This window comes from Agelaius tricolor, unplaced genomic scaffold, assembly GCF_023055355.1.
Source record: "Agelaius tricolor isolate 1412-34295 unplaced genomic scaffold, bAgeTri1.0.p SCAF_19, whole genome shotgun sequence".
Classification (NCBI taxonomy): Eukaryota; Metazoa; Chordata; class Aves; order Passeriformes; family Icteridae; genus Agelaius; species Agelaius tricolor.
The window spans coordinates 2201745-2214320 of record NW_027269279.1 but is presented as its reverse complement, the minus strand read 5'-3'; the positions used below and the strand labels follow the sequence as shown (position 1 = coordinate 2214320).

At 62.0% G+C, this 12576-nt stretch overlaps 1 protein-coding gene across 2 annotated transcripts; it reads right to left on the bottom strand.

Annotated features, from left to right (window-relative positions):
- Positions 1-4884: 4884 nt before the first annotated feature.
- Positions 4885-10332, bottom strand: GRAP (GRB2 related adaptor protein). Of its 2 annotated transcripts, XM_071443809.1 has the most exons (6): positions 10187-10332; positions 9088-9185; positions 7953-8075; positions 6629-6797; positions 5783-5986; positions 4885-5696 (listed from the first exon to the last, which is right to left on the bottom strand). In XM_071443809.1, the coding sequence occupies exons 1-5, from the start codon at positions 10262-10264 to the stop codon at positions 5801-5803; spliced, it is 654 nt and encodes a 217-aa protein (XP_071299910.1). In that variant the 5' UTR covers positions 10265-10332; the 3' UTR covers positions 4885-5696; positions 5783-5800. The 2 variants fall into 2 exon arrangements, with proteins under 2 accessions (XP_071299910.1, XP_071299909.1); XM_071443808.1 differs by having other exon boundaries at positions 4885-5986.
- Between the last annotated feature and the right edge of the window lie 2244 nt (positions 10333-12576).

Sequence of the window (12576 nt, the reverse complement as noted above, 5' to 3'; positions counted from 1 at the left end):
GATAATTGTTGCAGGGCTCTTCTAAATGAAACCATTTATTCTATCCTGTCCTGTCCTGTCCTGTCCCTTCTTCTACAGGGCTTGCAGCGTGGTCACAGTAACGTCACCAGATCTGGCTGTGACAGATTTCATTAATAACTGTGAGATGGACCAAAAACCCCACCCTGGATTCACCAGTTGGTGCTCACAAGCCCAGAAATGTGGAAGCTCTCTTGAGCTTTTCTCTTGGGAGCTGAGCTGAAGACAAATTTCAGGAATTGGGGTCAGATTCTTGCGCCAATGCAAAAAAGGGAAGTGCCATGGGCTGTGTGTCTGTCCCTGGCGTTGGTGTGGCTCATCTGCATTCAGAGCTGGATAAATGAGGGCCCTGCCTGAGTCAGGTTCCCGGGGCAAAGCCGCCTGTCTGGCCGGGTGCTGGGCCATCAAAGTGCTCCTCTCTGCAGGCACAGTGGCCCTGCTCACCCCACTGTGACAAATCCTGGCCTGGCCCGTGCAGGAGGTGGCAGCAGGGCTGGGGGACACAGGAATGTGACAACAGTTTGTTGGGATCATGGAATCACTGAGGTTGGGAAGGATCACAGAGTCCAAGCCAGCACTGCCAGCTCCAAGAGTACACCATGTCCCCAAGTGTCACATCAGCTTGGGGAAGATCCAGGTGTCTGCCTCCCAAAGAATGCCAGCTCAGGAGGTGTTCCAGCTGGAGCTGGACCTGAAGGGATTTCCCAGGGGTGGGATGACACCCCCAGGCCATGGCCTGACCAGTGACCGGTGCAGCAGAGACTGGAACCAAACCCGGGTGTTTTAGGTGAAATCCCAGCGCTGCTGGCTGTGATGGGGACAGCAAATGGGACAGAGGTGAGCACTGAGCCAGCAGCCAGGACCTCTCTGGGTGTGATGGGAGATGGCCCAGATGGGTGCTGGGCTGTGGGTGTGTGGCGTGGCAGGAGCGTGTTGTGGTTTTGGCCGCCTCAGCCGCTCACTCGAGGTGTTTTTATTGTGCCAGGAGATTTATAGACTCTTTCACGGGGTGTGTGCATTAATGATTTATTGCATGTGGGGTAAATGCTGCATCCCAGCCATCCTGCGCTGTGTGCTGGCTCTGCTGCTGGGGGTGGATTGGGGTGGCAGAGCCCCACACCTGCAGCATCACCACCTGGTCCTCACCTGGGTCCCCCATCTTCCCATTCCTCACCCCACATGGTGAATTTAGCCCTGAACTGGGCGCATCCCCTGTTTGCAGGCCTGGGCTGCTGTGGCTGAGCAGGTTGGTCCTCATCATTCCAGGCGTCCCCGGGTGGATCCAGCCGGACAGGCAGCGCCCGCTGCAGCCACGGCCCCTTCCTGCAGATGGAAGCATTAATTACAGGGTCCTAACTAATTTTCCATTTTTAGCAGAGGGCCTAAAACTGAGGCAGAGGGGTATGACACTGAGCTCAGCTCCTGGCTCGGGGGCTCCTGCTTCCCACTCACTCCGAGGTGCCACCAAGTGTTCACTGGTAGAGCTGAGGCCTGGGGCAGGCATTTCAGCTGGAATACAACATCCAGACACTGCCTTGCCCTTTGGAACGTTTTCCACCCTCCAGCCACCAAGGATTTGCATGGAGCCGTGCACAACGTGGTGTTTTAGAGAGGGGAAACTGAGGCACGGAGCGCTGAGGGCAGCTTTGCTCAGGGCTGCTGCAGGAAGGAGTCACTGGAGCCTCAGCGCTGACTCTGACCTCGGGGCTGAGTCCAGGCTGGGCTTTTTGGCATCCTTGGGATGTGCTGAGCACGGCCTGTGGTCTGCCCACAACCGAGTCGTGCTCCCAGCACGCCCCACGCTGCTTTGTGGACAGTCCCAAGGTGTCACCAGCGGTGTTTGGGACAAACTGGGAGGCTGAGGGCTGTGCTGGTGGAGGTCACCAGGCAGGAGAAGCAGGCCAGTGCTGCCAGCCCTGTGCAGGGATCACCCGTGCTCGTCCCCGTGCTCCTGCCTGGGCGGGTGCAGCCCATCCATATTTATGCCTGACATTAATTTCCATTCATTTCAATATTTTATGAGCGTAACAATTAAAAAAAAAAAAAAGAAAAAAAAGAAAAGGGTTCAGCGCTCGTTGAGACATAGAAATAATTGGGTGTTGATGGTCCTGGAGCTCTGCCATGCAAATCCCAGGAGCTGCTGGTGCTGCCCATGCCCAGGAAATTGCCACAACGGTGCAGGAACCCCGTGGGTGGGGATGGGCAGTGCCTGCCCCGGGGCTCTGCTGCCTCTGGCCACAGCCCCAGGTCCTGGTGGGGCTCTGGGGATCCCCCCGGGGCAGCTGTCACTGGGTTTAACTGGGAACGGATCCAGCCAGCACCGGGCTGGGGTGGGCAGCAGAGGGTGAGGGGTGGGATGGGCCCTGCAGTGCTGGAGCTGAGGGTGGGAGTGGGGACAGGCAGAGGTGGATTTTCACCTCTGAGGTGGGATGTGCTCCTGGCTCCTCCACTGGTGTCCTGCCAAGGTGTGGGCATGGTGGCCATGGCAAAGGGAAAGGGGGCAGGAGGGGGTGAGGGGGTGCAGGGCTGGTTCCCACCCTGTCAGGGGTCTCAACAGGTCACTTTGCTCTGTCCCCCAGACTCCATGGCCTGTGTGGACCCTGAGGAGTGCACCTGTGAGTATGGGGCTGCTCCACATCACCAACCCCAGGCTGGTGGTGGAGCTGATGCCCAGGGGTAGGTGGGTGCCAGGGGGTGACCCCATCCCACTGGGATTGCTGCACCCTGGGGCTGCTGCCAGGGTTTGGATGTTGGGGGGGACCCCAGGGATGGTGTGGGAGGGTCTGTGTGCATGGAACCCCAGGGATGGTGTGGGAGGGTCTGTGTTTGGGGAGACCCCAGGGATGGTGTGGGAGGGTCTGTGTGCATGGAACCCCAGGGATGGTGTGGGAGGGTCTGTGTTTGGGGAACCCCAGGGATGGTGTGGGAGGGTCTGTGTTTGGGGAGACCCCAGGGATGGTGTGGGAGGGTCTGTGTGCATGGAACCCCAGGGATGGTGTGGGAGGGTCTGTGTTTGGGGAACCCCAGGGATGGTGTGGGAGGGTCTGTGCATGGTGCAGCCCCTCCGAGGGTCTCTCCAGCACTGAGGGCAGGGGATGTGAGCCCCCGAGGTGCAGCTGAATGTTCCCAAACTCCATCCTCGCTCCGGGGGAGATCCCAGCGTGTGGCTGCAGAGGGGTGGGCACCATCCCGGGTTATCCCCTCCCATCCCTCCCGGTTCAGCCGCTCCCTCTGTCCCGCAGGTCTGATGATGGCGGTGATGATGGCAGCGCTCCTGTCATCCCCTGACGTCCCTCTTCACCAGCAGCAGCAGCAGCAGCATCCTCCTCCTCCTCCTCTCCTCCATGGACACCTGCAGGGAGCTGCCCCTCCTGGGCAGGCACTGACCGGGGCTCTCGGGGAGACCCGTGGGGCCGGCCGAGCCTGCAGAGCGCCTCCACCCAGCCTGGCTTATGCAAGGAACACAAAACCCTTGGATTATTTTATGGGTGAAAGCGCTGGAAATGCAGCCGGGGCGCTCGGTGCAGCCGGGTCGCGGTCACACACGGAGCTCGGGCGGTGACAGAGGGCAGGACAGTGACAGAGGGCAGTGACAGAGGGCAGTGACAGAGGGCAGGACAGTGACAGAGGGCAGTGACAGAGGGCAGCGCTGCCCGCACATCCCCGTTCACCGCCGGGGGTGCCCGCGGAGCCGCACTCAGCGCTGGGGAATGCCCGGCACGGTGCCACCGGCCGGGGAGACAATAACAGGGAGCGAATCTGGGTCAGGGCTTTGGCTGCGCTCTGCGGAGCCCTGGCCGGACCAGGAGCGGCTGCAGGAGCGGCTGGTTCTCGGCATCTCCATGTGCAGAGGGTGGGAAGGGGATGGGCGGCCACCCCGGGGAATGGGGGTCCCGCATTGTCCCGCGCTTCTCTCAGAGCCGGCTGAGCCCGTCCCTGGCAGTGGCTTGGCTGCCGGTGACAAGGGTGTGACCAGGCAGGAGAGCTTTCCCCGGGATGGATAATGAGTGTTTGCGAAGGGCTTTGCTCGCCCGGGGCGGGAGTCGCTGCTGCGGTGGATCCCGGGCAGGCTCGGGTGATGAGTGCGAGCAGGACGCTGCGGATTGCAGGGACAGAGCCAAGGAAATGTGCTTGGCAGGGAAAAAAAGCTCTGTGAGCTGCAAGTTTGAGGTTTTCCTCAGCGTGGGTTGGGTTCTGAGTAGTTGTCAGGGGGTCCCAACTGCCCCTGTGCCCATCCTGGGATCAGGGCTTGGGCTGGAAGGTTCCTTCAAGATCATCTCGTTCCGGCCCTGAGGAAAGGGCTTTGACTGTAGGGGGGGAAAGAGCTCCAAGCTCCCGGGCCTGGGGGTTTGAGCTGCAGGAGGTGGCTGTCCCCAGGGTCATCTGTCCCCTGCACTCACCGTGTTTCTGTGCCAGGCTCCTGCTCAGCCACCCAAGGGACCCCGGCTGTGGCCCTTGGGGACACCACAGGTCCCCCGTTCTGGGCCCGTGTCTGTGGCATCAGTGCCATTGTCCTGATGTGTGTCAGTATTTTCTCTTATGCCTGTTTTGCCCTGACAGCCCCTGGGGTGGGGAAGAGGTGCTTGGAGAGGGGAAAAATGAGGATTTGGGTGCTATTTTTCATTTGTTTGGGATGTGATGATTAAATCCACTGGTGCAGCGAGTTGGGTGTTCTGAGCACTGCATTCCCTGAGTACATCCCAGCATTTGTGGGGGCAGAAAATCCCTAGGAGGGGTTTGGGACAGGCATTGGGATGGGGAAATGGGGGCTGCAAGGAATTAAAACTGCAGTGAAGCAGCACCTGCATGAATGGAGGGATGGGACCACCTTGGCAGTGCTGGAAAAGGAGCAGCCACTCTCAGGGATAATACTCAAACACATTTTATTGGCCCTAAATATAAAAATATTATAAAAAATAGAAATTTGCAGCTATGAACAGCACCCACAGGATGGAATCCCCCTGGACCAGCCTTCCCTGGTACCCTGAGTTCTGGAATTCCTCTGTGGAGTTGTGGATCCTGGCTGTGTCCTGGCTGCCTGCAGCCCTCCCTGGAGCTGGGGCTTTGCTTACAGGGTTTGGAGAGAAGGTTTGGGGTTTTGGGCTCACTCCCTCTGTTGCTGTCATCCCACTGGATTGTGCCTCTGGGAAAGGTTTTATGGCCGTGGTTGAACATTCCACACTCCCTCCCTGGGGAGCAGCACTGCCAGCCCCATCCCTGGGCTGGGGGTCTCCAACCAGGGGGTCATGGACCAGGCACCATCCTGGGGACAAAGGGACACTCAGGCTGTGTGGGCAGCTCTGGTGAGGGGGGACAACGGGGCTGGGTCCTGCCTGGTCAGCGGCAGCGTGGTGAGGGTCACTTGTGGATGGTCACTTGTGTATGGTCACTTGAAGGTCATTTGTGGATGGTCACCTGAAGGTCACTTGTGGATGGTCACTGGATGGTCACTGGATGGTCACTGGATGGCCACCTGAAGGTCACTTGTGGATGGTCACTGGATGGCCACCTGAAGGTCACTTGTGGATGGTCACTGGATGGCCACCTGAAGGTCACTTGTGGATGGTCACCTGAAGGTCACTTGTGGATGGTCACTGGATGGTCACCTGAAGGTCACTTGTGGATGGTTACTCAAAGGTCACTGGATGGTCACCTGAAGGTCACTTGTGGATGGTCACCTGAAGGTCACTCATGGATGGTCACCTGAAGGTCACTTGTGGATGGTCACCTGAAGGTCACTTGTGGATGGTCACTGGATGGTCACTGGATGGTCACCTGAAGGTCACTTGTGGATGGGGTGGACGTAGCTCCGTGGGAAGAGCCCCACACGGCTGTAGATCTTCCCCTGCCACCAGTTGGGGTCGGGGCAGCTCAGGACCTCAATGATGTCCCCCCGCAGGAAGGGCAGCTGGGAGCCCTCCTGGGCTGAGAAGTCAAACTGGGCTTGCACGAACCGGGGTCTCCTCACCTGCAGGGAAGCCGAGGGCCGGGGTTGGTGGGAGGAGAGGGGTCCCCATCTGCCAGCCCCTGGCACTGGGTGGCACTGCCTGGGTCCTGGTGGGGAGGCTGTGCCACCACGGGAGGAGGACGAGCCCTGGGATCCCTGCTTTGGAGAGACAGAAGCAAGGAAAGGGGAGAGTGGAGTGCTGGGGAACACCCCAGGGCACACAACTCCCTGTTCTTGCTGCTGGGACACCCAGGATGGGTGCCCAGGGCCCTTGGAGGCAGCTGGCACCCTCTCCTTCCCAGCTCCTTCCAGGTGCTGCAGCCTTCCCCATCCCAGCTCCCAAAGTCCAGTTTTGCAACCACTGCCCCAGGGCTTGGCTTTGCTGGGGTTTGGCTGTGCCCTGTCCTGGCTCTGCCACCTGCCCTGGGCATCACCCCTGGCACAAGGGACAGGGATGTGTGCCCTGCCCTGCCCTGCTCTGCCCCTCTGAACTGCTCCAGGAGCTCTTCCTCCCTGTCCCAGGCTGCTGCTCCCTCTCCTGCTCCTCACCCCCCTGAGCCAAAGGGGGCCAGCCAGGGATGTCCCTGTCCCTCTGCAGGGACACTGAGCCTCGAGGGGGCTCACACAGGGGTTTGGGACCCACAGCCCCATCCATGGTGGTACCTCCTGGGTCTGGTCCTCATCCCACAGGAAAATCTGCTGCTCTTTGGCGATCGTGGTCATCCTGTAGAAATCCACCAGCTCGTTGAGGGAGTTGAACTTTTCCTCCCAGAGGAAATATTTGCCATTCCTCTCCCTGAGCACCTTGAAGTGCTGGACCTGCTTCCCGTAGCTGCAGAAGGAGGATGGATGGATGGATGGATGGATGGATGGATGGATGGATGGATGGATGGATGTCACCCTGGGGACATCCTGGCAGCATCCCCTGAGGTGGGTAAAGCCTGGGGGTGCTGGCAAGGCTGGGGTGAGCCCATGGGTCTCACTGCAGCCCTCCTGCCATGGTGGGGGTGATGGTGGCACTGGGGTCACTCCTGGCCCTGCAATGAGGACCCACAGCTGAGCCCTGCTGCAAATCACCCCACAGGCAGCCAAAGCTCAGTACCCAGCCCTGGCACAGCGGGGGCTCAGGGGTGGCAGCATGCCAGCCGTGTGGAGGGCAAGTGGCTTTGTCCAGGGGCGCATCTGGGGAAGGCGTGGTGAGAGCTGCAGGTCTGGGCACAAGGCAGGAGGCTGCAGAGGCTGGGATTGTGCTCCTGTGCTGCAGGAGGACGGGGCAGGCAGGACGTCCCCTGCTGTCACCTCGCAGGGTGTGCCTGGGGTGGCAGGTTGGGTGGCCCCGGGCAGGGGCGGGACCCGGCTGCGCTGCCGGTGACGCGGCAGAGAGAGCACGGCTCCCTCTCATTAGGGGCAGGAACCTCCCGAAACGTTCAATTAGGGATTAAAAGTGTGAGAAAGTGCCTGGCTGGCCTGGGGCCGCCCCTGCTCCCCAGGCTGGGGCAGGGCAGGGGTGAGATCCCCGGGGACAGGCTCTGGCCTTGCATCCCTGGGGATGCTGAGCCCTTCATCCCTGGGGATGCTGAGCCTTCCATCCCTGGGGATGCCGAGCCCTTAATCCTTGGGGTGCTGAACCTTTCATCCTTGGGGATGCTGAGCCCTTCATCCTTGGGATGCTGAGCCTTCCATCCTGGGGGATGCTGAGCCCTGCATCCCTGGGGATGCTGTGTTTAGGGGTGTCCCCGCGAGGGCAGCGGTGCAGGGAGCAGGAAGCAGCGGGGATGGAAGCGGGGCTGTGGAGGGGAGGAAGGAGGGGAAGGTCCCGTGCGAGGCCGTTCTGGATGTGCTGGGGCCCCGGCTCCGCAGCCCCTCCGCGGTGGCCAGCACAGGGCAGGGCGCTCAGCCCTTGCCCAGCACACGCGAGGGTGGTCCCAAAGCGGGGGCTGCAGGGACCCTTCCCCTCCTGCCGCTTGTCCCAAAGGCATTTATTTACCTGACGGAGAGGGAGAACTCGCCCGGGGCGCTCTCGCTGTCGCGGATCAGGAAGGCTCCCAGGTGATTGCGCTGGAGCAGCCGTTCCTCTGCCAGGTGCCGGGAGATCCTGCCCGCGTACCACCTGCGAGGGGCACCGGGCTGAGCCACCTGGGCACCCCCGGGACACCCCGGGACACCCCAGCCCCACACGCACCGAGGTTCCGGGAGAGGGGTCTGCATCGGGCTCCTCAGGGCGCTGCGACCCTCCCCCGGCTGTTCCTCCCTTCCCTCCCCCTCCTGGTTCACCCCGGAATTTTGGGGGGCACCGCAGGGTGCTGTGGGCGCGCTGCCCCCTCCGCGTCACCGACAGCCGCCACCGCATCCTGTCACCCGCGCTGTCACCCGGCCCCGCTGCGCCGCCTGTCCCCTCCCTCCTCCGCGTCCCTTGGCCCCCGGTGCGAGCAGCCCTTCCAGGTGTGGGGCAGAAATCCCTCGGTGCCGGGATGAACCCCTCCTGCTGCACCGCCACAGGAGTGCAGGAGCAGAGTCCCCGTGGGGATGTGTCCCACCCCTGCATTTCAGGGTATTTCAGGGTATTTCAGGGTATTTCAGGGTATTTCAGGATATTTCAAGTCCCTGGGCTGGGGAGATTCTCTGCTGCTGTAAGAGCTGCCCGGTGAATGATCAGCCAGGGAGTTTAGCACAGAGCCAGCCCTCCAGGTGCTGCAGGAGGAGGCTGTGTCTCGCCCATGCCGGGTGTTATCCCGAGCTGCAGGAGCAGTGGGATGTGCCCCGGGCTGCCCCGAGCCCACGCGCTCGCTCTGCCATTTAAATGTGATTTACCAGGGGCTAAGGATATATCAAACACAGGTTCAGTCAGCGATGGATTAGGCTGGGCTTTAATAACGTGGTAATAGGATTGTGTTTAATGCAGTGATAATCCCATAACGCTTTATTGTTCCCCAATTATCATTTATTCAGTGGCAGCTCGGTGTGAGGGTTGGATTTTTGGGGGTACGTGGGTGTGCTGCTGCCTCCTGTCCCCTCGGGCTGTGGTGGCACTGGCACTGACCCCCCCATCTCTGTGACTCAGTTTCCCCACGTGTGGGACTACCCTGGCTTGTTGTAAATTGGGAATTGGGATTGGTACTTACGGGTGTGGCTTGACCTTGATGTAGTTTTTGGGGACAAAGCCCTCGCGGCCGAACAGCTCAGCCTTGAACCAGTTCTGGTCATCCTCCATGTTGAGGATCTGAGGTGGGAGAGGAGCGGGGAGGTGTCAGCCTGGCTGCCAGGGGCTGGGTGGGACCCCCATTGCTGCCCCAGACCCCACAGCACCCACCAACCACCAGCCCTGGGGAGAAGGGGGCTCTGGCAGCGCTGGCTCGCTCTGGGGGCTTTGGGGTCACTGAGCTGGAAGGTGCCTGGTGTGTTCCCAAACCCCCGCCCAGGGAGGAGGGTGGGATCTGTCCCTGGAGGAGCCAGGATGGGAGCCAGGCCCTGGTGTCCCCCAGGAGGTGGCAGAAGGTGCTGACACCGCTTCCGTGTGACAACAACATTTTCCAGCCTCCCCCGCAGGGCCCGGGGCCGGCACAGCTGTGAAAACAGGATCCGAAACCCCGGCTCAGGGCACGGGGGAAACGCGGCGGGAGGCAGGGCTGGCACGGCGGGTCTGGGGCTCTGGATTCCAGCTGGGATCTGCCCCCGTCCCCCCCGGGGGGCTCCAGGGTGCCAGGGCTCCGGGAGGAGCCCGAGAGGGGTGAGCACATGGGCAGGGACGGGGGCCCTCACTGCCCTTGCATGGCTGCACCCCCAGGGATGTTCTGAGCCCCTCTGGAGCTTTTTGGGATTCCCAGGTGGCATCTAAGGGCCGACCCCATTGCCAGTGCCTGGGTGGGTGTTTGGGCACGCTGCTGGATCCCTGTGATCTCCAGTGTCCCCCGGACAGGGAAAACGTGTCCCAGCCCCGAGGGGCTGTCACTGAGCACAGCTGGTGGCACTGATACCCACAGAGACCACATGCCATGTCCCAGCTGGGGTGTCCTTCTCTGAAGTTGTGCCTGGTGGCACAGGCAAGCAGGGAATGCTACTCCACGCTCCCAAATCCTCGAGGCTGGCTCCTTATATCCCACAGAAAGCCCCAGAAGCTTTAAAGTCAGCGATAACGAAAGCACCGGTGTCACCATGGGCCCGGTGACATCCGTCCCACAAAACAACATCACCCAACCTCCCCCCCCGGCTGGTCCCCTGTACCTTCAGGGTGTCCCCTTTCTGGAAGGGCAGCTCGTCCTCCTCCGTGGCCTGGAAGCTGTACAGGGCCACGGACTCCATGGCAGAAGGGCTCTGCGGGAGGGTCCCGGGGGGCTCCGGGCTCGGGGCTGCGCGCACGGTGCGGCGGCGCCGGGGGCAGGAAACCGCGCTGATGTCAGCGCTGCTGCCGGGGCACCGGGCGGGCCCCGCCGCCGCCACAGCTGCCCAGATGTGCGGCGGAGGCGGGGGAGCCGTGCCAGCCCGGCCGGCTGCCAGGGGAGCCGTGTGGCCGAGGATGGCAGGAGGATTTGGCGTTTGCCCCGCGGTGAGTGGCGGGCAGCGGGGCTGCGTGGAAAGGGGACGGTGATGGGCCGGGCACGGGGTGAGGATTTTGGGAAGGGCGTTTGGAGAGCAGGGGCAGTGCTGGTGGGGGAGTCACCGCTTGAGGGGCCTGGTGGGAATGGTTGTTCCAGAAGCAAGAGAATGCTGGAGGCGGGTGGATGCACACACCTGGTTTCGCTGGAATTCAGAGCGAACCCTCCTGGCTCAGCTCTGAGCAGGGAGCTTCCAGCACAGCTGATATGGGCTCTTTGGGCTGATACTGGACCCCTTGAGAGGGTTGATTTTTCCCCAGTTTTCCTCTGCAGGGCTCAGGGAATAAAAATCCCTTTTAGACTAAAACTGAGCACTAAAACTTCCTGCTGCTCCCGTGGGCGTCAGGCACGGAGCCTGCAGGGCTTGCCCGCCGGGGAGCATTCCCAGCGGGAATGATCGGAGCTGTTCAGCCTTCCTGTGTGTGGGCAGGGGCAGGGAGCGCATGGAAAACCCGCCAGACACTGCCTGGCTTTGCTGCGAGGAATCAAACCAGGGACAGCTGCAGCGCAGTCCCTGCCCGCGGGTTTGGGCGTTTTCCAGCTCTGCTGCCATCTGCCCGGGGTGGGACGAGCTTGTAGGGCCACTGTGGGGACACGGGCTCGGAGATTCGCCTCTCCCAAACCTCATTCCCAGTTCCCAACTGGATCCGAAAAGCAAACGCCCTCTAGCACCCCACTGAGGCCGCTCGCAGTGCCCGTGGAAGCAGAGAGGGATGCGCAGGATGTCACTGAGTGTCCCCACAGCCAGCGAGGCACAGTCCCCATGGTTATCCCGGGATGTGCTGCTCCCAGGGGACACGGGGGCGCTGGGGAGGCCAGGAGGGTCAGGGAGACCGTGGGAAGAGGCTCCCAATGTGCTGGGCTGTCCCAGGGAGGAGGGGACTCAGCAAATCCCAAATCCCAGAGAGACCCAGGGGATGGGAATGCAGCAGGAAATCATCTTGGGGTGAGCTTCCTCTGCCCCTCAGCAGCCCTGGGGGGGATGGAGCTGGGCGTTCCCTGGGGAAAGCAGCCCAGCAGAGCTGTGCCTGATCCTGTCCCCTCTCCACAGCCCGAGTGGATGATGCAGAGGCCACTCCAGGCCATCCCACATGGAGAACAAGAGGGCAGGGAGGGTGTCTGGGAAGGGGTCGGTGTGTGCAGCCCAGGAGCGGCTTATGGGGGTGACAATCAGCTGTGCCAGGGGGGACACCGGGAGCAGTTTTGGGGTTTGGATTCCGGGGGCAGCGGGGAGGCTTTGGGGGCACCTTGGGGTGTCCGGGCTGGAGCCACACCCGGTCCCGCAGTGCCTGGGAGGGGGCACAGGACAGTGGGGCCGCAGAGGGTGCCCAGGCCGGGCTCAGGACCGGGATCCTGCCGGCAGATGGCAGCAGTGCCCCAAGGGACACAGGGGACACGGGGACACGGGGACAGCGCCACCTGCCCCTGCACTCCGGCTCCAGGGAGGCGGGCGGCCCCTCTGACATCCCTGTCACACCACAGCCCCTCCCGGCCCCCTCCCGCTGCCCCGGGCACGGCCCGGGTCCCTTCCCCTCGCTGGGGGCTCGCTGTCCGTGATCACGGTGAGGGTGACAGCAGCACCTGCACCCCAGGAGAGGCTGGGCTGGGCTGGGGACCCTTTTCTGGGCCGGGAACCAAACGCTGCCGTGTTCAGCTGGTCCCCGGGTGCCCATCCCAAATCGCTGTGCCAGCCATGAGCCCATGCCCGGCAGGGTGGGATCCTGGGATGTGTCCCCTCATCCCTGTGCCCTGCACGTCCCCAGTGTCCAGAGGGACACAGGAGGTGCCACATGGTTGCTGTGGGTTGGGTGTCAAAGCTTGAACTTTGGGGTTCAGTACTGAGCTCAGCTCAGGCTGTGAGGAGATGCGAAGGGATCCCAAGGGTCACCTGAGGGATCCCAAGGGTCACCCAAGGGATTCATGGAACACCCAAAGGATCCCAAGATCACCCAAGGGATCCCAAGGATCACCTGAGGATCCCAAGGGTGACCCAAGGGATCCCACCCTGCCCTGGCTTTG

Bases quoted from the DNA above. Each gene is read 5' to 3' on its own strand.
- GRAP (XM_071443808.1), bottom strand. From the start codon at position 10,264: ATGGAGTCCGTGGCCCTGTACAGCTTCCAGGCCACGGAGGAGGACGAG. The intron at 9,186-10,186 runs GTACAGGGGACC...CTCCCACCTCAG, and splicing joins AGAAAGGGGACACCCTGAAG to ATCCTCAACATGGAGGATGA. The intron at 5,987-6,628 runs GTACCACCATGG...GCTTCCCTGCAG, and splicing joins ATGAGGACCAGACCCAGGAG to GTGAGGAGACCCCGGTTCGT.